This window comes from Poecilia mexicana, unplaced genomic scaffold (assembly GCF_051168715.1).
Source record: "Poecilia mexicana isolate PSO_F unplaced genomic scaffold, ASM5116871v1 scaffold_14, whole genome shotgun sequence".
In the NCBI taxonomy this organism is placed as follows: domain Eukaryota; kingdom Metazoa; phylum Chordata; class Actinopteri; order Cyprinodontiformes; family Poeciliidae; genus Poecilia; species Poecilia mexicana.
Window position 1 is genome coordinate 24,813,826 of NW_028263383.1, and position 22,242 is coordinate 24,836,067.

Genomic DNA, 22,242 nt, shown 5'->3' on the forward strand with positions numbered 1-22,242 from the left:
CTTTCCACCAGTAAAGAGAGGCTATTAATCCCACCAAAAAAGGTGGCAAATTCTCCAGGTTAGCTCTTCCGACAACTTTGTGAAAAAGTGTTTTCTGAGATTCTTCACTTTAACTAGAGACAGTACAATTAAAATATTGCATTTTCTAGAGGCATGAGTTTTTATTATGGAACAGTATTTGAAATTCGTACAAAATCTTTGACAGCTTTGAACTTTTCCACTAAAAATTATTTTTTGGAATTAAGGTTACTTGTAATGAGTTTTTCCACAATGTAATGAGCTACGTTTCAACTTCTGAAGTTTGTGTGTACTGAGTAAGTGCTTAGACTTCTTGTCAAAACCCGTCCCTAAATTGTGAATTGAAATTAGTCAGTTTAAAGCTAAACTGACTAATTAAGATCCCTGGAAGATCTGGACATGTTTGATTGCTTATATAATAAAAAGACTATGTTCTTGGCAAAAAAAAAGATGTCTTGTTTCCTATTTAGCTAGTTATCCTGCCTGGTACTTTCAGGTATTTGGGAAAGAAATGTTTACCGTTTTATTTTGGAGGGCTGAAATTGAAACTGAGTTGACACTGTGAGACTTTTACAGTTTAATAAGAATATGTAAAACAGCCATCCATCCATCTATTTTACCACTTTAATCACTGCTGGATCGCGGGTGTGTGGGGGAGGCCTGGTGCCCATCTCAGTCAGTCATGACCAATTAACCTAACAGTCCTATTTTTGGACTGTAGGTGTTAGGTTCTGTGTTTTTCTGTGTTTTGAGTTTTTTCTTTCTGTGTCTAGTCTCTAGTCTCTTAGTCAGTCGTCAGTTTTTCAGTTGCTACCGGTAATTAGCTGTGTGCTAGTGTTCCTGCCGTGCTGTCTGTACTGGACTGTGTTTGAGTTCTTTATTAAATCATCATCATCATCTGGGTCTCAGCGTTCTCTCTTACCGGCATCACCCACAACTCATGACAGTAGGGAGAAGCTGGAGTACCAGGAGAGGATACACACATGCACAGGAAGAACATGCAAACTCCAGTCAAAGAGCCCAAGATGGAATTTGTTTTGCAGCTGTGTTGCTGCAAAGCAACAGTGCTAGCAGCAATGCCACTGTGCAGACTAAATTTAGATGATTTTAAAGTCCTAATGAAATCACAAAGCAAAGTTCCTACAGTGATGTGAAATAGTACTTGGCCCAAATTTAACCTCAACCAAAACACTAGATAAATGCATCTTCCTGACTGGGAACATCTTTATCCTCAAACTTACTGACATACAACCTTCAACGGTGAGGGAGACAGAAACTCATTCAAACATTAACACTCCATTTAAAGGTATGACTGCTCATGCAAAATCTGTTTTTCTTGATCATTTCAAAAGCATTTCTAGCCTAGCAGAATATTTACTTTTAATACTTTGATATAGGCTTGCCTACATTTAAACATTTAGTATCTTAATTAGAACATTTCAGGAGTATCAATTATTGTCACTCCTGAAATGCGGAGTCACGATGACAGCCTTTAGTGGAAGCACTAGACGTGGTGAAATGAACCATCTGAGTGTTTTGGTCACTACAAGGCGTTACAAGATGGTCGCCAAAAAGTTTATTTAATCTCACCAATATGTTGTATTGTGATTAGGGCACATCAAGCAGAAATCAAACATTTTGAATTTAATAAATGAACTCAAACTTGCATAACTCAGTGGTACGGTCACATGCTGGGATGTGACGTGTCAGTGGAAATTTAGATGAGAAGACAGCACACAAATTAAACATGAAGCAACACAGACCTTGCACTTGCATGCACAGGTTAAGGGTCTTTGTGAGATTTTCTTGAGCACATCTGTTTTTAAAGAGTGTAGTCAGTGTTTTCACATAAACTTATAATTCACTGACATCACACTGTTTTCTGGATGTTTTAAATTTCCTGTACCATGTCCTACGTCTCTCAGTCTAACATCTCTGTTGAGCTGCAATATCAGGAGTTTCTGGAAGAGGTGATCACCTTCACTCTTTGCACAATCATATCCTGCGTGTTTCTCTTCATTAATGGAACCATGTTGTTCACCCTGAGGAGTAAATCTGTGTTTCGGGACACCTGTCGGTACATTCTCCTGTTCAACCTCCTTCTTGCAGATACTGTACAGTTATCACTGAGTATGGTTCTGTTCCTGCTTGTTGTTTGTAGGATTAAACTAACCTATCTTGTATGTGGTTCTATAACTTCATTATCAAATCTGACCAATGTAATCTCTCCTCTCACGCTGATGGTGATGTCTCTGGAGCGCTGTGTAGCTGTGTGCCTCCCATTGAGGCATGCTGTCATCATCACCATTGCCAACATCAGAATGGCTATTGTTGCTCTCTGGGCTCTCAGCTCTTTACACAATTTCACTCGTATTGCTTTGCTGTTGGACTTTCCATTCGGAGATCTAGAGACTCTGCAGATGGAATGCTTTTGCTCTGACTTTGCTATGCTGCTTGGCCCCAGCTCTAAAGATTATGACAATGTCTTCACTGGTTGTCTGTTTCAGCCGGTCTAATAGTAATTTCCTCCTATGTTGGTGTAATTATAGCAGCCAGGTCAGCCTCTGTGGACAAATCTTCCACCCTGAAGGCCCGTAACACCCTGCTGCTACATCTGGTGCAGTTGTGTCTCAGTCTGTCCTCAACTGTTTATAACCCAATCCTAGGACCCATTTCAAAAATCATTACAAGGGTAGAATTTAGCCGATTACAAAGATTTCTTTATATAATCATTATTATTTCCCCCAGATGTTTAAGTTCTCTCATCTACGGCCTTAGAGATCAGACCATCAGACCCATCCTCCTGCACCATCTACGCTGCTGAGTTAAGTCAAAGATGTTTCAGCCAAATGTTGCTAAATTAAGTTTAGGTGATTAAAAACATATCCGAGCGAGGAATAGAGATACTTTCAGCTACTACTGTAAATGCTACATTAAACTGCTTGGAAAAACATAAACAACCAAATTATTAAAGCAGCAGAGCTGATTATGTTTGAAAGTAAAATGAAGATCCAGTGTTGGTTCATCAGTATGCTGTGAAGAGGCTGTGCAGGGATCAAATCATTGCTGTCTGCAGCTTTTCTCCATTAACCCAATGCTTCTCAGAGGAAGGCATTCCAGGTAGCTCAAAGTGTTGATGCACTTCACTTTTAGGTCACATAAACATGTAATATGGGTCAGTCACACTTGAGGTTATATATTCAGCTTGTAGGGGTTTTAAAATGCCAGTCATGTCAGTTAAAGAACTTTGTAAACTACAAGATGTTTGTAAAATAATTCCTGAGAAAACAAATGTAATTTCTTCAAAATGACATATTTCCTTCAACTTCATCCAAAAGCTTTTCAATAAGACTGTTTTTTGCAAATCTGCTAATCTATTAATGCAATAATAGTGACGTAATGTTTTTTTCACTTAGTGTGTTAGCTAACTTTGAAAACATTTAGCACACAAGCTTTATTTAGGGGAATCTTATTTATATATTACAAAACGGTAATTTAATTGGCTGTTTTGAAAACTCTGTTGAATAAATTTTGACATCGGTGATGACTTAGACGTTTATACTCTTGCTCTTACTTTGAAGTGGTGAAATCTACGGAGCAATTCTGTTTCCTTGCCTCGTGTTTTTTTCCCAGCAAGCATTACTGAGCAAATGGCAAATGTACAGTAAATAGATGAGGCTAGAGAAGAACACAACACATGAATAAACAACCACTGAGTGTTAAATACATGCAAAAACTCGCATGTGTGAATTGTTTTAACGGCTTCTCCACCCAAAATGAGATGCTGTTTATTCTGCACCCAGAATGCATCACTTTAGAACTACAACAAAACATTTAAATATCAGAATATCAAAAGCACTTGAAAAGTATTTACACTCAAAGATATAGTTTTCCTTAGAGTGGGCTTTGTGTAAACTGAATGTATTGTTCAGCATGAACTGATGTGCTAAAATATAACTCTAAAATCATAAATGTTTTCAGTTTCTGTGCAACTGTTCATAACATCTTTACGATTAAACATGGAGCTAAATCCCTATCAAGTTGATTCTGTGTAATTAAAATGCATGTTGCTTATATGTAGTATATGCTAAACATTTTTCTTGATATTTCTCTTTATAGGGTATGATTAGCATCAGTTCCTCTCCAAAGCTAAAGTGAGTCTCTCTCTGATTGGCCAGTGCCAGCCACTCAGTTAGCGGTGAGGTCCTATAAGATCAGTTGCTCAGGTTCAAATTAACGTAGCCTCTGCAATAACTAATAATGTCCAAACTGTCAGAAAGTGGGATTTGCGATGGAGAGGAGAGACGCAGAGACCCAGGTTGTAGAAGAAAATGATGAATTTAATGAAGAGAGCTCAAACATAGTCCAACACAGGCGGCACGGCAGAGAGTTAGAACACAGCTAATTACCGGTAGCAACTGAAAAGCTGAGGACTGAAGAAGTGCTTTCTGGTTCTTTTTCCAGAGCCTCAGGTTCAAACTGACGAGAAAGTGCATCAGGTTTGCAGTTCTTGGAGCCAGGTCTGTAGGTTAAGACAAAGTTGAATCTTGAGAAAAACAAAGACCATCTGGCGTGGCGTGGAGTTAACCTTCTTGCAGACTGAATGCAAGATAGGTTTTTATGATCAGTCCAGACTACAAACGGTTGTGAGGCCCCCTCCAGCCAGTGACGCCACTCCTCCAGAGCCAGCTTAACTGCTAGTAGTTCTCGGTCCCCCACACTGTAGTTGAGTTCAGGAGGGCTGAGTCTCCTAGAAAAGAAAGCACAGGGCAGTAGCTTGTGTGCAGAGCCTGAATGCTGGGACAGGACCGCTCCAACTCCAGTGGCCGATGCATCCACTTCCACGACAAACTGTTTCTCAGGATCCGGGTGAATGAGGACTGGTGGGGAGGAAAACAGTTGTTTAAGTTCCTTAAAGGCCACTGCTGCTTCCGGTGGCCAGGAGAAGGGCTGCTTAATAGAAGTGAGGCGAGTTAGTGGCTGGGCAACTACGCTGTAGTTCTTTATGAACTTGCGGTAGAAGTTTGCAAAGCCCAGGAAACGTTGGAGTTGCTTACGTGTACTGGGTTCTGGCCACTCCACCACTGCTTTGGTCTTGGAAGGTCAGCTCTGATTTGTCCATCCTCAATGACAAACCCCAGGAAGTTAACTGTGGAAAGATGAAAACGGCATTTTTCAGCTTTAACAAACAGTTTGTTCTCCAGCAGCCTCTGGAGAACCTGACCGATATGCTCCTCCTTGGTCCGTGAGAAGATGAGTATGTCATCCAAATAAACGAACACAAAGTGATTTAAGAAATCCCTCAGAACATCATTAACGAAGGCCTGGAAGACAGCAGGGGTATTGGTTAGGCCGAAAGGCATCACCAAGTATTCAAAATGGCCTATAGATGTCTTAAATGCTGTCTTCCATTCATCTCCCTCACGTATCCTGACTAGATGATAGGCATTTCGTAAATCCAATTTGGAGAAGATGGTTGCCCCCTGCAGCAGTTCAAAAGCCGTGGACATCAGAGGTAAAGGATATTTATTCCTAATTGTGATCTTATTTAACCCCCGATAGTCGATGCATGGGCGTAATGTTCCATCTTTCTTACCTACAAAAAAGAAACTGGCACTCAGTGGGGATGACGAGCGGCGGATGACCCCAGCTGCCACAGAGTCGTTGATGTAGGTCTCCATGGCTTCATGTTCCTGCTTGGACAGACTGAACAAGCGACTGTTGGGCAGCGGAGCATCTGGTAGGAGCTCTATCGCACAGTCGTACGGTCGGTGAGGGGGGAGCGAGAGGGCTCGGGACTTACTGAAGACGCCAGCTAGGTTGTGGTACTCAGGAGGAACCAATGACAGGTCAGGAGGATCTGGACTGTCAGAAAAACTCCCACAATTAGGCTGGGCAGCACGGAGACAGTTATTAGAACAGGACAGACTCCAGCTGACTATCCTTCCTGTGACCCAATCAATATGAGGATTATGAAGCCTCAGCCACGGATGACCCAACACCATGGGAAAACTGGAGGAAGGGATTACTTTAAAAGGGAGAACCTCCCTGTGGTTACCTGATGTTATCAACAGGGGGGATGTCTGACATGTGACAGAAAAGAGAGCACCATTAGCAGATAATGGTGAGCTGAGGGGTTCAATGGGAATGTTAAGTTTCTTAATTAAGTCTTCATCAATAAAGTTATCCTCAGCTCCAGAATCAATTAAGGCAGTTAATGAGTGGGAAACTGACTGGTGGCAGAGCTTGACATCAATTAGCAGGCGGTTGGTAGAGAGTTGGGGATTGCCCGTGCTGCTCACTAGAGTCCCCACCTCTAATGAGCCTTGTCTTTTGGCCGTACTGGGCAGCTGGAAATTCTGTGCCCGGGCTTGCCACAATAGAGGCAGTCACCAGTCTGAAGACGCCTCTGTCTTTCTGTGGCAGTCAGGTGTGTTCTACCTATTTGCATGGGTTCGTCGTCAGGGGGCGCTGGAGCGTGTGACTGGGCCGGCGGAAAAACAGGGGTGGCGCTGCAGGGTTCCACAGCAGGCGGAAACAGCCGAGGAAGTGCTGAGGCAGACTGGCCGGGCCGCTCCCGGCGTCGCTCGCGAAGCCTGTTGTCAAGACGGATAGACATTGTGATTAGTGAGTTCAGGTCCTTGGCATCATCACTGATGGACAGACCGTCCTTTAAGGCATCATTTAAGGCTTGATAATACACTCCTTTGAGCGCCTCGTCGTTCCATTTTGTGTCAGCAGCTAGTGTGCGAAACGCCACCGAGAACTCGGCTGCACTACGGGAGCCTTGGCGCAGTTTGAGCAGGCGTTTGGAGGCATCCCCAACATGATCCGGGTGATCAAACACCGTGCTTAATTCTTCAGAGAACTGTTTAAAGGTAAGGGAGGTTAACGGTGTAGTTGAGTCAAATGCAAGCGCCCAGGCTAAAGCCTGATCCCTCAGCAGTCCCATGACATAATAAATCTTGGATAAATCGGAGGCAAAAGCCAACGGTTGCTGATTAAATACCATCCGACATTGTAACAGAAAACCCCGGCATTTTGACAGTTCACCTGAGAATGGAGGGGGATCAGGAACATACGGACCTCGAGCATTTACCGCAGCGGGGAGAGCAGGAGGATCGGCCGGTGAGGAGACGGGTGGAGGAGCAGCTGCAGCAGGGGCAGCGGCTGAAGGTCCTGGACTGGGGGAAAGCATTGAGGTTAGTTTTTCTACCTGTGACGACAACTGGGCGATCTCCTGATGGAGAGTTTGGCTAGCCGCTTCTAGCCCAGCGAGTCGATGAACGCTTTGTCCTAGCACAACTCCTTGTCGGCTTATTATGTCCCTCAGGGCTGCAGGGGGTTGCTGTTCAGTCGGGTCCATGTTTGGTCAGATTATTCTGTCAAGTTCAGGAACTGATGGACGCAGGGACTGAACAGTAAATACAAAAACTGGTGTTTAATAGGAAATACTGTTTCTTGGTCAGGCAGGCCAGGGTCAGAACCAGGGAATCCAAATCAGGGTCAGGCAATTCCAGATCTCGGAGTCAGACAGACAGGGGGTCAGAGCCAGCGGGTCAGAGCCAGCGGGTCCAAATCCAGGTCAAAACGGGTTCCAGATCTCAGGGTCAGACAGACAGGGGGTCGAAACCAGAAGGTCCAAAGCCAGTGGTGGGGGTCAGGATCGGGGACAGGAGAGGCAACTAGGCAGAAGGAAGAGACAGACTGGTTAGTTACTGGGCAGTTAGCTCAAGTCACTACAGCAGGCCTGAAAGTGTTACCGCTGAGGGTTTCACAATAATCTGACGCCGTGCAGGGGGAAGATCCGTCCTTAATAGCAGCAGCAGGGGATCAAGGTGATGATCATCAGGTGTGAGTGGTCACAGCTAGCAGCAGCTGTGACAGGTTCTTCTCAGTTTCTACTTGATCTATCTGAATCCAAATTCAGCTGAAAGTGACTCTTAGTTTACTTTCATATTATGTTCTGCAGGATAAGTGTTACATATGTTTGACTAAACTGTCTTATTTAAATAAATCCACCTTTTCAATGTTGAGGCCTTATGAGGCCAGGCATGAGAATGAAGTGCCAGATACACCTAAGAGAGACTATATATACACCCTTCTGTCAAATTTTAATCGGATGATTGATTGATGGCCGTGACTAATTGATATTAATTGATATCAAACCGCCCGTGCGTGTGTGTGTCCCTGCATAAGAGCGGGTAGAAACGTCTGAAGAAAAACAAAAGTTTAACAGTTTTACTGCAATACTTAGCTTACGGTGCATTATTTGGTGTTGGACAATAGAAAAAGTGCTGCATCAAACTCTTTAACAGGGCATGAGAAAAATACTTAGAGCCTGGCAGATAGGCCAGGCTCTAAGTATTTAGAGCCCACAGCCTGTGATGTCTTCAAGCATGAGAAATCCATAGAATATGTCAGACATTCCTTCAAACAAAACTCTGGAGGGTGTTGAAAACTTACACTGCATTATTTGGTGTTGGACAACAGACTTATAGCATGGTAAGAGGGACTGACCTCTGTCCTGCACACCAAAGCATTTGTGTGTGTGTGTGTGTATGTGTGTGTGTGTGCGTGTGTGTGTGTGTGTGTCCCTGCATAAGAGCGGGTAGAAACTTTTGAAGGAAAAGAACAGTTTAACTATTTTACTGCAATATTTTTAAGAACATTTGAAACTTATAGATTTTTTTTCTTCAACACCTGCTAGTGTGATACATTTCAGTAAAAGTTCCTCATCTGTAAATGTATTTCTTAAGAATATGTGACAGGTAGTAAACAGATCTAGGTGAGGCTACTCAAATGTAACTTTTAGCTTTCTGCAGTTAAAGTGAAAGACAAACTCTAACATCACTGCCTTTCCAGAATTTGTCCTCACATCAATGTGAATGCTACTTTGGTTCAGTCTTTTTCCTGTTGTTGAATCAACACTGATCTTCTCTATTTCAGTAAAAGTTCCTCATCTGTAAATGTATTTCTTAAGAAGATGTGACAGGGACTAAACAGGCCCAGGTGAGGCTACTGCTCATATTTATCTTTCAGTTTTCCCCAAAGTTGAAAGTTTTTTACAGTGCACAACCACACTCCAAGAGTTGCTCTAACATGGTAAATTGTTTTGTTACCTTTAAAATTATCTACTGCTTTTGTCTCTGACTTATATGCTGCATGTTTCTTGGCCCTAATGATTATTTCCCTCCATCCGTTATCTTACATGCCTAAGTGTATTCACTAACAAAATACAGTACACCTGTAGTTGTTAAGGTTCCATTACTAAAATCTTATAAATGATCAATGTCAACCATCAGTCTGTATTAAAATATTTAGTACAATTTGTATTTTTTATTTAGATTTGATGTTTTCATGTGAGCACTTGGATTTCTATCGATTTATTGAATGATGCTCTATGTAAATATTTTTCAAACTGAATGATCATTCAGGTTTTATAGTTTTTTCCTTCAATGTTTGTTGCAGAAATTCAAATATATGCTGGCTATATTCAATCAGTAAATCTTTGCTTTTTTTCTCAAGTAGCCCCTCTCACGGAGACTTACATCTTCTGACACCTGACCCAACTTATAATAATATTAACTAAGTTTGCTGTTGGTACACTTACCTAAAGAATAAAACACGCTCGCTACACAACCAGGCTCCAAGAGTTGGTCACAACATGGTAAATTGTTTTGTTACCTTTAAAATGATCTAAAACTTTTTTCCTTAGTCGTAATGATGCTACCTGTTCATTAATGTTCACTAACAGACAGGACACCTCTTATAATTGATAAGCTTATAAATGATCAATGTGAAGCATCAGTATGCGTTCAAGAAGATCATATCAGTCAGATTTCGTAAAATATCATGATACTCAAAGGAATCAAAATTATAGTTCACAAAATTATAGTTTCAGGGAGCTTTGACTGTATGAAAGGAATGATTGAAATATACTATGAAAATATTCTATTTGCAGAATCCTGATAATAAAACTTCAATTGTGAACTGAATGATTAGATTGCAATTAGACACAAAAGAATCAACTGTTAATTAGTAATCATACTATGGAAATGACTAGCAAGATCTGAACAAACAAGAAACTTGACTACTTCAAGAGATTTCACTCGTTGCGGAATGAACCATCTGACTTTCTTTAGTCGACCAAATTTTTGCCGTAGAGCAAACAGGTACTGAGTTTGAAGCGTGTGTGGCACTATGAAAGTGAGTCACGAAACTAGTAGCCCCCCCCAATTTTGTTTTTGTGATGATCAGTCTCAGCCAGAAACTAACATTAGAATTTATTAGATGTAACAATGTTTGTATTTCACCATCTGCGCCGTGTGCGGCAGCGGGTGACGCTCTGGCGGGCGGAAGAAGCTCGTCAGTGCTTAGAGGACAGCTTGTTGCAGCAGATGCTCGGAGCAGATTTGTAACCGCTGTATTTTCTTGTTGCAGTTTCAACTAAATAAATGTGCTACCAGAGGAGTGACCCGGCCCATCATTCTCTTCAGTGTAACATATTTTGGCGAGCCAGCCAGGAGGTGGCGCTAGTGAATTAACACCATCACCAACCACCTTCCTTCCCAAGAGACGAACCAGAAAGAAAAAAAGATGGAAGCAGCACAGCTTCTGCGCGATCGAGTGAGTGCAACCTTGTGGCAGTTGGAAAGAGAGCATCTCGTGGACGTCTGCAGGCGACTGAAGTGTTCCGGCCTGGACAGCGGAGAGCCTCAAAGTAAAACCAAAAGGACACTCATCAGGTTGGCAGAGGACATGTTTGATGAGATAGAGAAAAGTGAAGAAGAGGATCAAGTGGAACAGTTTTATAAAGAAACAGCCACATATATCCAGAGACTAAGTAAAGTAATGTGTCAGTCAGAAGATGAAACCTCATTTAAAAAGTCTGTGCTACAGATAGACCTTGAGGACACTATTCCATGCACCACTTCAGTCCAGGCAACAGATTATCCACTCAAAACCCGACCGGAGTCAAAACAAACTCTGCAGGAGGTAACATTGAGGAGGGAGTTTAAAATCTCTGGGCAGATTGGAGAGAGTGGGCAGAAGGATAAGCTGTCCTACCTCAGTTTAGTACGCCAGATCGAAAATGGGATTGAAAAAGGACACTCAGAGGTTGAAGTAGTTGAAGCAGTAATTAGGGCCATCAGTCCAGGAATGCCCCTAAGAGACATGTTGGAGATAAAACGTGGGTTAACCCTTAGCAAACTGCTCACCATACTAAAGGGACACTACAGAGTCGATAGCCCCACTGAACTTTACCATCAGCTTCTCAATATCTCCCAAGAACCCAAAGAAACTGCCCTAAATTTTGTATTTCGTGCTATCGAGCTCAAAGAAAAACTTCTATGGAAAGCAGCAAATGAGGAGACCGATGAACTGTACAGCAGGACCACAATTCAGCGTAAGTTTCTCCGCTCCATTGAAACTGGGCTACTCAGTGACTCCATTAAGTATCAGTTGCTGCCTCTCCTAAGTAATATGACCATAACAGATGAAGAATTGATTGAGAAAGTTAACGAAGCTTCAAAGCTAGAAAATGAAAGATTGGAGAAACGAAGAAGGTCCACTGCAGTCAAGATTCCCAAGGTACAAGAGCTCCAAACAGCATGCCAGACAGCCCTGACACCTGTTCAAAGCCACCCGAAACCCAAAGAATCCCCCATTACAGTGGCTGTGAAAACAGTTAAAAATAAAGAGACTAAAACAGACCCACAGCAGATCATAGAAGAACTTCGCAAAGAAATGAAAGAGATGTTTGTGGCTGCTATGGAAACCAGTCCCCACACCATGGCACCAAAACAAAGACAAAAAGGCTGTAAGAAGTGCAGAGAAGAGGGAAAAGGAGACAATTGTATGCACTGTTTCAAATGTGGGCGGGAGGGCCACTACTCTCGTGGATGCCGAGCACCGAGACCGTTGATGGGAAACGAGGAAGGGCTACTGAGGTGGGACCAGCAGTAGTCCAGGATCCACGGTTCCATAAAGAGCAGCCAAGCCCACAACCATCCTCCAATGAAATGCCAGTTGCTGCCTTATCAGCTGTAACTGAAGTTCGTTATCTACCCCCTCAACACAAGTCAAGGTTAGTAAGCCTGGTGGGAAACCGCTGTACTGTTAACTGTTTTATGGACAACCATCCAGTCAAAGTATTGTGGGATTCAGGGTCACAGTCCAGCATTGTAAATGAAAACTGGCGGCAGAACCACCTTCCCCACACAGTTGTCAGACCTGTGTCAGAACTGTTAGATAATGAGACACTCACAGTGTTTGCTGCAAATGACACAACCATCCCCTACACTGGCTGGATAGAAGTCAGCTTCAGACTAGACAGTGATTGTTTCCCAACCAGTGAGTTGCAAGTGCCAATATTGGTAGCCAGTGACCCAGCCGTGGCCAGTGATCCCATCATCGGCTACAATGTTATTGAGGCGGTTGTCAACAGAAGAGAAGTAAAGACCAAAGGTGGAAGAAAACAACTTGCACACTATGTAAGTAAAGCATTTGAAATAACTGTACAAACTGCACATAATGTTGTCAGGCTGGTGCAGAACAGCAAAAAAGACTCAGAGGCAGGTGTGGTAAGGACTGGAGTAAAGAGAGTGCCTTTGAGAGCAAACCAAGTTACCACAGTCTTTGCACGGGCACATGTTAGTCCACATGCTCTGGGTCAAGACATGCTCTTTTTAGCTGACATGGTTGACTCACCACCAGAGGGCGTCATGTTCAGTGACGTACTGGTGCAAATTCCAGACAGAAAAGTGCCATATGTGCCCATCCCAGTGACTAACACCACAGACCACACCATTTATCTAATGAGTCGTAAAGTGATCGGACGTCTTGAACCAATAAAGACTGTATATGCAGCAGACATCCAGACAAAAGTAAATGAGTGGACACAAGAGGAAAAACAGAGTTCAAAGTTAAAGTCACACATCCCGAATAACACACAGTCAGACAACATTCAACAGAGACCGAAGTCATGGGATCCACCAGTGGATCTTCAGCACTTGACAGAAAGTCAACAAACAGCTGTGAAGATGATGTTGCGGGAAGAATGTGAGGCATTTGCATACGACCGTGATGATGTGGGCTGCATCCCTTCCCTGAAAATGCATATAACCCTTCATGACACAAGTCCTGTAAAGAAAACCTACATGTCAGTCCCAAAACCTCTTCACAATGAAGTGAAAGAGTATCTGCAGGATCTACTTAACAAAGCCTGGATCACACCATCAAGGTCTCCCTACTCATCACCTGTGGTGTGTGTCCGTAAGAAGGATGGTACTCTTCGGCTTTGTTGTGACTTCAGAGAGCTCAACCGCAAGTCAGTTCCGGACCGTCATCCAATACCAAGAATTCAGGACATGCTGGATGCACTGGGTGGGAGCTCCTGGTTTTCAGTGTTAGACCAAGGCAAGGCGTACCACCAGGGTTTTTTGGATGAGGAAAGCCGCCCCTTAACCGCCTTCATCACACCCTGGGGGCTCTACCAATGGGTGCGCATTCCCTTTGGCCTGAGCTCCGCACCCGCTGAGTTCCAGAGGAGCATGGAACATTGTATGGCAGGTCTCAGAGACACTATTTGCCTTCCGTACCTGGATGACAACCTTGTGCACAGCAGCAATTTTGAAGAACACCTAGAGCACATCCGCCTTGTCCTCCAGCGTTACAGGGAGCATGGTGTTAAGCTGACTCCAAAGAAATGTGACCTGTTCAGGAGAAGTGTCAAGTTTTTGGGCAAGCTAGTTACAGGCCAGGGTTACACAATGGACCCAACAGAGCTGGCCCCGGTGATGGCCTTAAAGGAAAAAACACCTGCAACCGTCGGAGAGGTACGTCAAATGCTTGGTTTTCTCTCTTATTATAGGCCTTTCATCGCCAACTTCTCCAGCATTGCCCATCCACTCTATAGCCTGCTTAGTCCTCCATCCTCTGAGAACTCTGTTTCAGTCCCAGGTGACAAGACTAGGAAGGGGGTGAAGAAAAGTAGAGGCCACTTACCTTCACGGTCACCCATTCAATGGACTAGCGCCCACCAAGAGACATTGAGCCAGCTCATAGATGCACTTACCAGACCTCCTGTCCTTGGGTACCCCGACTTTACAGAGCCCTTTGTGTTACATTGTGATGCATCTCAAGTTGGGTTAGGTGCAGTCTTATACCAGCGACAGCAAGGCAAGATGAGAGTTATAGCGTATGGTTCCCGCACCTTGAGTCCAGCAGAGAAAAAGTACCACCTGCACTCTGGCAAATTAGAGTTTTTGGCAATGAAGTGGGCCATATGTGAACGTTTCCGAGATTATCTGTACCATGCACCATCATTTGTGGTGTACACAGATAATAACCCGCTAACATATGTGCTCACTACGGCAAAGCTCAATGCCACGGGTCACAGATGGGTCGCGGAGCTGGCCAGCTATAACTTCACCATCCGCTACCGTCCAGGCAAAACTAACACAGATGCTGATGGCCTGTCGCGAATGCCGTTGGACATTGACAGTTACATGAAGAGCTGTACAGCTGAAGTGGGACAGGAAGCCATAAGCGCATCTATGGAGTCTGTGGTGGTGGAGCAGAGTTACCCGTGTCAAGGCATTGGTGTTGTCCATGTTAGTGCTCTGAAGTTGATCAAAGATTCTAACACCAATCAGCCTCTTACACCAGACGAGATCCACAGAGCCCAGGAAGCAGATGAGGTCCTGTCAAGAGTGCTCTGGTACAAGTCACAGGGTAGGAGACCAAGTAGGATCGAGGTGAAGTCTGAGGTTCCTGCAGTAACTACATTACTCAGGCAGTGGTTGAAGCTTCACGTCGACCAACATGGTATCCTGCACCGCAAAACAGCCCACCGAGAGCAGCTATTGGTCCCTAAAGCCTATCGTCCCCTGGTTTTCAAAGAGCTCCATAAAGACATGGGCCACTTAGGAGTGGAAAGAACACTTGACCTGATCAGAGACAGGTTTTACTGGCCGCAGATGGCAAAAGACATTGAACACTTTGTTACGGAAGAATGCGAGTGTCTCAAGAAGAAGAAGCCGAGTAAGCAGACCTGTGCTCCTCTGACCTCGATCCAGTCAACTTACCCGTTCCAACTGGTATCCATAGACTTCCTCCACCTGGAAAAGTGCAAGCATGGCTACGAATATATACTAGTTGTCATGGATCACTTCACGAGGTTCGCCCAAGCTTACCCGACAAAGAACAAAGCAGCTAAAACTGTCGCTGACAAGCTCTTCAATGACTTTGCACTCAAGTTTGGCTTCCCGACCAGACTTTTTATTTATTTATTATTATTTTTTTTTTTATTTTATTCATTTCATTCAATACAAAGAAAAAAAACATCCTAACAGTTTTTAATATACAAATTTTTTTTTAAAAAAATACACCTCCATACATACATACATACCTACTTATCCATGTGTATACATTTCATAAATATACACACTTACAAACATACTACATATGTATTTGAAAAAAATGAAATGAAAGGTAGCAGAAAGAAGAAAATAATCTTATAGTATCTGCCCCTTTTTCTCAACTATGGATCAAAACAAAAAAAAAAAAAAAAAATTTGATTTGTCTTATGTGACAAAAAAAGAAAACAAAGGAAGAACAAAAGAAACAAGGTCAGTCATCAATCTCAACTGAACGATACTATACTCTGACTTTATACTATTTCATACTTCTTCAAAAAAACAATCTTTAACATTCTTTTAAACATGTGTAATGATTTAGCATTTTTAACATCGTTTTGTAGGTCGTTCCACAGTTTGACTCCTTGTATCGAAGTACATCGTTCTTTCAAACAAGTTCTGAATTTGGGCTTCTTAAAAATCTGTGTCCCCTTAAGGTTATAACTACTCTCTCTCTTTTCAAAATTATTTTGGATGTTTAAGGGTAATGTTTTTAGGTGTGCCTTATACATAACCAACAAAATATTATAATCAACTAAATCATAGAATTTCAATAACCTCAAGTTACAAAATAATGTATTTGTTGGATATTTACCATGTTTTCGAGCAATAATTCTTATTGCCCTTTTTTGCAAAACAAAAACAGATTTTGTACTAGTATAACATGCCTTTCCCCATACCTCAACACAATAAACCAAGTGTGGAACAATTAGTGCATTATACAACATAAACAGTGCATGATCATTCAGAAAGTCCCGTACTTTATAAAGCACTGCAATTGATTTAGCTAATTTTGTTCTTAAATAATTCAAATGGGATTTCCATGATAATCTCTCGTCAATTTTCACACCCAAAAATTTCACCTCACTAACTCTACAAATCTCTACACCATCAACTTTAAATGGAGTGTTTACAGTTCTTTGTCTCCTTGTAAATAACATATAATTTGTTTTGTCCAAATTTAAAGATAATTTATTAAGTTTGAACCATTTATGTATTTGCATAAATTCTATTTTCATTTTTTTTAACATCCCTTTTATATCATTTCCCTGACAAAAAAAAGTGGTGTCATCCGCAAATAGAATACATTTGAAAAACCCTGATACATTTACCAAATCATTTACATATAAGATGAACAACTTTGGTCCAAGTACTGAACCCTGTGGAACTCCACATGTAATTTCACAAAATTCGGATCTAGTATCATGTACTTGTACAAACTGTTTTCTATTCTCCAAGTAGCTCGAGATCCACTCTAATGCCGGCCCTCTAATCCCGTATTTAATAAGTTTTTTGAGTAAAATGCTGTGGTCAATCGTGTCGAATGCTTTCTTTAGATCGACATAAATGCTGGCGCAATATTGTTTTTGATCAATAGCATTTGTTATTTGTTCTGTCAGTTCCATAAGGGCCATTGATGTCGAATTTTTGGCTCTAAATCCATATTGACTGCTACTTAATATATTATTTTTATCTATAAATGTATCTAATCTATTTACAAATAGTTTCTCCAAAATTTTTGAGAACTGTGGTAACAACGATATCGGTCTGTAATTACTAAACATACATTTCTCACCATTTTTGTAAATGGGAATTACCTTTGCTATTTTCATGGCGTCTGGAAATTTTCCTGATGAGAATGACAAATTACAGATATAGGTGAATGGTTTAATTACATAAGACATAATTTCCTTTACAAAATTCATATCCATATCTACCCAATCCTTTGATTTTTTATTCACCATTTTGTTTACGATACTCAATATTTCTTTCTCATCCGTTTCTCCAAGAAAGATGCTGTTTGGACAACTCCCAATTTTTTGGGTAACATCGCTATCATCTTTTGGTATCTGAGCAGCAAGTCTTGGACCAACATTTACGTAATAATGATTGAATTCGTTTGCTATTTCATTCCGATCATAAATTTCTGTATTTTCTTTTAAAAAGTGTGTTGCAATACCAGATTTTATTGTATGCTTTGTAGAAACACTATGTATAACTCTCCATATTGCTTTTGTGTCACCGTTACTTTTTGTTAATAGGTCGGTATAATATTCTTTTTTATGTTTTCTTATAATCCATGTCAATTTATTTTTGTATTTCTTATATCTATCCTCTGCTTCTTTCGTTTTTAACATCAAAAAAGATGAATACAAATTATTCTTTTTTTTACAAGCATTTCTCAACCCTTTTGTCATCCATGGCTTGTCAACAGCATCTTTCTTAACAAAATTAGTTGTCATACAATGTCTTTTATACAGAACTCCCAAAATATTCATAAACTCATCATATGCTCTGTGTACATCATCCACATATACATTATTCCAATTTTGTTGACACAAATCATTTTTCAATTTATCCAAATTTTTTTTTTGACGTATTGAACACTTTTTTTGTTGGCGCAGGTACAGTAATAGTTTTCTGGTGATTTTTGTAAATGGCAAAAACTGGTAAATGATCACTTATATCAATTGTGAAGAGTCCACTCAGCACCTCTCCGTCCGTGATATTAGTAAAAATGTTGTCAATTATTGTGGCAGAGTGTGTCGTAATTCTTGTTGGTTTTGATATCAATGGGAAGAAACCCAAACTACACATTGTATCAACAAACATACTATTTAAATCAGTTTGGGTTTCTAAATCTATATTAAAATCTCCGCACAGAAATAATGTTTTATTTTTACTCATTTCAATGAGCTCTATTAATTTTTCAGTAAATAATTCTAAGTTAGATCCTGGTGCTCGATACACACAACTCACCACTATATTTCTCGATTTCTCGTTTAACACTTCTATAGTAATCATCTCCATTACACCTTCAACAGTTGTTGACATAGTATCCTTTATTTTACACCTTATTTCACTATCAGCAAACAAAGCAACACCCCCACCTCTTTTACTACTTCTATTCACATAATGTAATTCATATCCATTTATTTGAAAATTGTTTTTATTTTCGTCATTCAACCAAGTCTCTGAAACTGCTATTATACTGAATTGTCCATTCAACCGTTTTAAGTAATCTGTTATTTTTGAGAAATTAGAGTTCATACTTCTACTATTTAGGTGAATTACAGAGAAACCTGCATTTATCATTTTACTGTTGTTAAATTTCTCATCATTATAGTATTCACACTCGATATCTGGAAAAGGATCTACAGTTATCAAATTTACATCATACAATTTAGAATCTGAAAATTCATAGTCATTCATTATTGTTGTTTGTTGTATTTTAATATAAAAGAATCCAATTTAAAGAAAAGGAAAAAAATAAAATAAAAAAGTACTTAATAAACCCATAATATTAATATAAACCACCTCACTGTTTGTTGTACATCCTCTATTTATCCACTATTTACTTGTCCAGTTGCTCTAAGGATCTAATCCATAGACCTCTAGCATTTTCAGGAGCATCCTTTGTTTTAATATAAACTTTACAATTCATCGTCCATGTAGCCTGAATTTTATTTTGTTTCTTCAGTATTCTGGCTTTTTTTGCAATTTCTGCATTCTTTTTTGTGAGATGTTTATTTATATAGACACTTGTACCTTTCAAATTTTTTCCTTGTTTAAGCAGCTCAATCTTATGTTTTCTATTTGTGAACCGAATAATTATTGGTAATGATACTTTCTTTCCTCTTTGACCTTTAACTGATAGAGTATGACAAGCTTCAATATTCTCCTTTTCAATATCAATGTCTTTACTTTGCAGGAATGCAATAACCTGCTCCTCGGTGGTAGCTTCATGTTCAGAGTTAATATCAGACCTGCTCCCTCTCACAGCTTGAGAATAGCTTGATCTTATATCCAGTCCTGTTATCAAGACATCGTTTATTCGAGAGTATTGTTCTAGGTCTGCAACTCTGTTTTCCAAAAAATCAATTTTCTTTGCTTGTTCCGCAGTTTGTATCTTTAGCTGCTTGATCTCAGTTAGCAAGTCTGTTATAGTTGACTGTTGCTTTGTCAATATCGCCAACTCACCAGACATCATATTCATAGCGTCCTTTAGTTCTTCCATATCTTTCTGTATTACCTTCAATGCCATCTTCATCCAATTCCTTAGTCAAATCGCCATACCAGCCTCTGCCCGCTTCCAGTTAGCTTTCCAGTTAGCTTTGTTAGCCTCTCTCCTCCACCGTCAGCTACTCCTCTCCTCTCACCGTCGGCAACTCCACAGTAGTGCCCGAGTAGGGCCTCAGTACACGAACCGATTTTGGTACAGTGTTCTCCACAGCGTCCTCTTCCCCGCTGCGACTGGGGCTGCCTTCCGCTTCGCCGAACGAGCAGCGTTGGCCTTGTCCTGCAGGTCTCAGGGTCTTTGGTCTGCAAACGGCTCAGCACAGCTCAGGAGCTCCAGCAGGTAGATGTGAAGCAGCTGCCGTGTTTCTGTTCGTTGCCCCGATAAGCCTTTTCAGTTTAGCGCACCGTTACACTCTTTGGTCGCGATCCCCCATTCCCCTGAGCGGAATTCACCATGACATGGGTAAAGAATTTGACAACAAGCTCATGGCACGGTTGAAAGAACTCTCAGGTATCCAGGGTTCTCATACAACACCCTATCATCCACAGGGTAATGGACAGATGGAGAGATTCAACCGTACTCTGTTGTCCATGTTACGGACCCTGGAGGACAAGGAGAAGGAGGATTGGAAAGAGTCATTGGCTAAAGTTGTCCATGCGTACAACTGTACGAAGAGCGAGGCAACAGGCTACGCCCCATATTACCTCATCTTCGGACGTTCCCCTCGCCTGCCTATCGATCTGCTCTTCAATCTGAGAAAAGATGAAACTCATGTGGACTATGATGACTATGTTAGCTGCTGGAAGAAGAGAATGCAGGAGGCTTACACAGTAGCTTCCGAGACGGCTACCAAGGAAGCTGCTCGAGGGAAAGCATACTATGATAGGAGAGTGAAAGGGAGAGATCTTCAGCCTGGTGACAGAGTTCTCCTCCGAAACCTCACTCCCAGAGGTGGACCTGCGAAGATCCAATCTTATTGGGAGAACCAGATCTACAAAGTGATGAAGAGAAAGGCAGATGATAGCCCGGTGTATCGAATCTGCCCTGAAACTGGTCAAGGGAGAGACAAGGTGGTGCACAGGAACCTCCTACTGCCCTGCGACTTCCTACCACTTGAAAAGCCATCAACACAGACTGTTGAGCCCCGAAAAGATGCTTCGGCTGTTACAAAGAAAAAACTAAGACGTCCACGTGTAGAGCAACATCTAGGAAATAGTGACACATCAGATGATGACTACAGCGGCACGTACCAGTGGTACTTCAGGGATGTTCCAGGGAGACTGAGGCAGACTCCACTCAACCCTTTGGCGGAGCCGTTCCAGCCTGAAACAAGTCTTCACGTTCAAGAAGAGGATGTGCCACTACAGAGCGAAGTGGATGTGCCACTACAGAGCTTAGAGGATGTGCCACTACAGAGCGAAGAGGATGTGCCACTACAGAGCGAAGAGGAATGCCCTGACATTGACCTTGGGAGGTCAGAGAGCGGTGAGGCAGTGATTGACATTTCAGCTGCCAACAAAGGTGAGACTGACTCTGTGAGACAGTGACCCCATAGACAAAGTCAAAAACCGCTTGTACTGAGTTATGACACTTTAGGTCAGCCGACTTTGGTTCAGAGGGACTGCAAGGTGACTAAGACTCAGGTTATTGAGAGTAATGCCTTCTGGAGACCATGGGCTGTGGGACTGTGTCAAGTCTATAGTTGAATGTACTGTGCAACCAGAAATGTCAGGAGACATTTAATTTTGTGGGGGAGAGTGTGGCACTATGAAAGTGAGTCACAAAACTAGTAGCCCCCCCCAATTTTGTTTTTGTGATGATCAGTCTCAGCCAGAAACTAACATTAGAATTTATTAGATGTAACAATGTTTGTATTTCACCATCGGCGCCGTGTGCGGCAGCGGGTGACGCTCTGGCGGGCGGAAGAAGCTCGTCAGTGCTTAGAGGACAGCTTGTTGCAGCAGATGCTCGGAGCAGATTTGTAACCGCTGTATTTTCTTGTTGGAGTTTCAACTAAATAAATGTGCTACCAGAGGAGTGACCCGGCCCATCATTCTCTTCAGTGTAACACGTGGGTCAGATGCCTCCAGCCGTCTGCTAAAGCTAGACTCTGGCCTTCCTCACTGTAAAATAAAACATTCTGCTTAATTAAAGAGTTCAAGTGAACTTCACTTAATTCTCAACAACTTGTTGTTTGTACTCATCTTAAACAAGCGGCAGGAACTTTTGGATTTAAAAAAAGAAAAAAATTAATCAAACTGTATGTTCTGTATTTTGATTTAACAGAAACAACTTGATTGCTGAATGATGATCATTTATTATAAGTGATAGAGAATCATACTGAGAGTTGTAAGTTGATTAAATAACGAGTTGATTATGATTTGTGATAAATTATAGAAATGGAATGGCTAAAGATTTGAGATTGTGAGAAATAGAGTGGACTGTGTCGCAGTTAGTACACTGGGCGAGGCTTAGAAAACTTAAGAAAGGGAAGCAAGTTACAAAACATTGCCTCATCGGCCAGATGGCCAGTGGAAAAAAGGGAAGTACCGAGGAGTTGCTGCAATGAGTCATGCAAGAGGTAACGGTTGGGCAAAGTCGGAACTTTCCACAGGCAGTGGAACGTTCCAGGAGTTACGTAAACCTGCCCCTTACACAGACGGGGGCTGAGAGAGTTTAAAAACCAACAGACAAGGGAGGAAACTGTTCTTTGTCCGCGGCGCTGAAGGAGTACCAAGAAGAGGACTCAGACTGAAGATCTGCAGAGGACCGCACCCTGGG

The 22,242-nt window shown here is 41.7% G+C and overlaps 1 protein-coding gene and 1 pseudogene across 1 annotated transcript; one reads left to right on the top strand and one right to left on the bottom strand.

The window, feature by feature from the left end:
- Window positions 1–1,130: 1,130 nt before the first annotated feature.
- LOC148155595 (odorant receptor 131-2-like) lies at window positions 1,131–2,842 on the top strand (annotated as a pseudogene).
- Window positions 2,843–18,405: 15,563 nt separating this feature from the next.
- On the bottom strand, window positions 18,406–19,691 carry LOC148155596 (uncharacterized). The gene has a single exon (XM_088012418.1). It carries the CDS (start codon window positions 19,489–19,491, stop codon window positions 18,796–18,798), a length of 696 nt encoding a protein of 231 aa, XP_087868544.1. The 5' UTR covers window positions 19,492–19,691; the 3' UTR covers window positions 18,406–18,795.
- Between the last annotated feature and the right edge of the window lie 2,551 nt (window positions 19,692–22,242).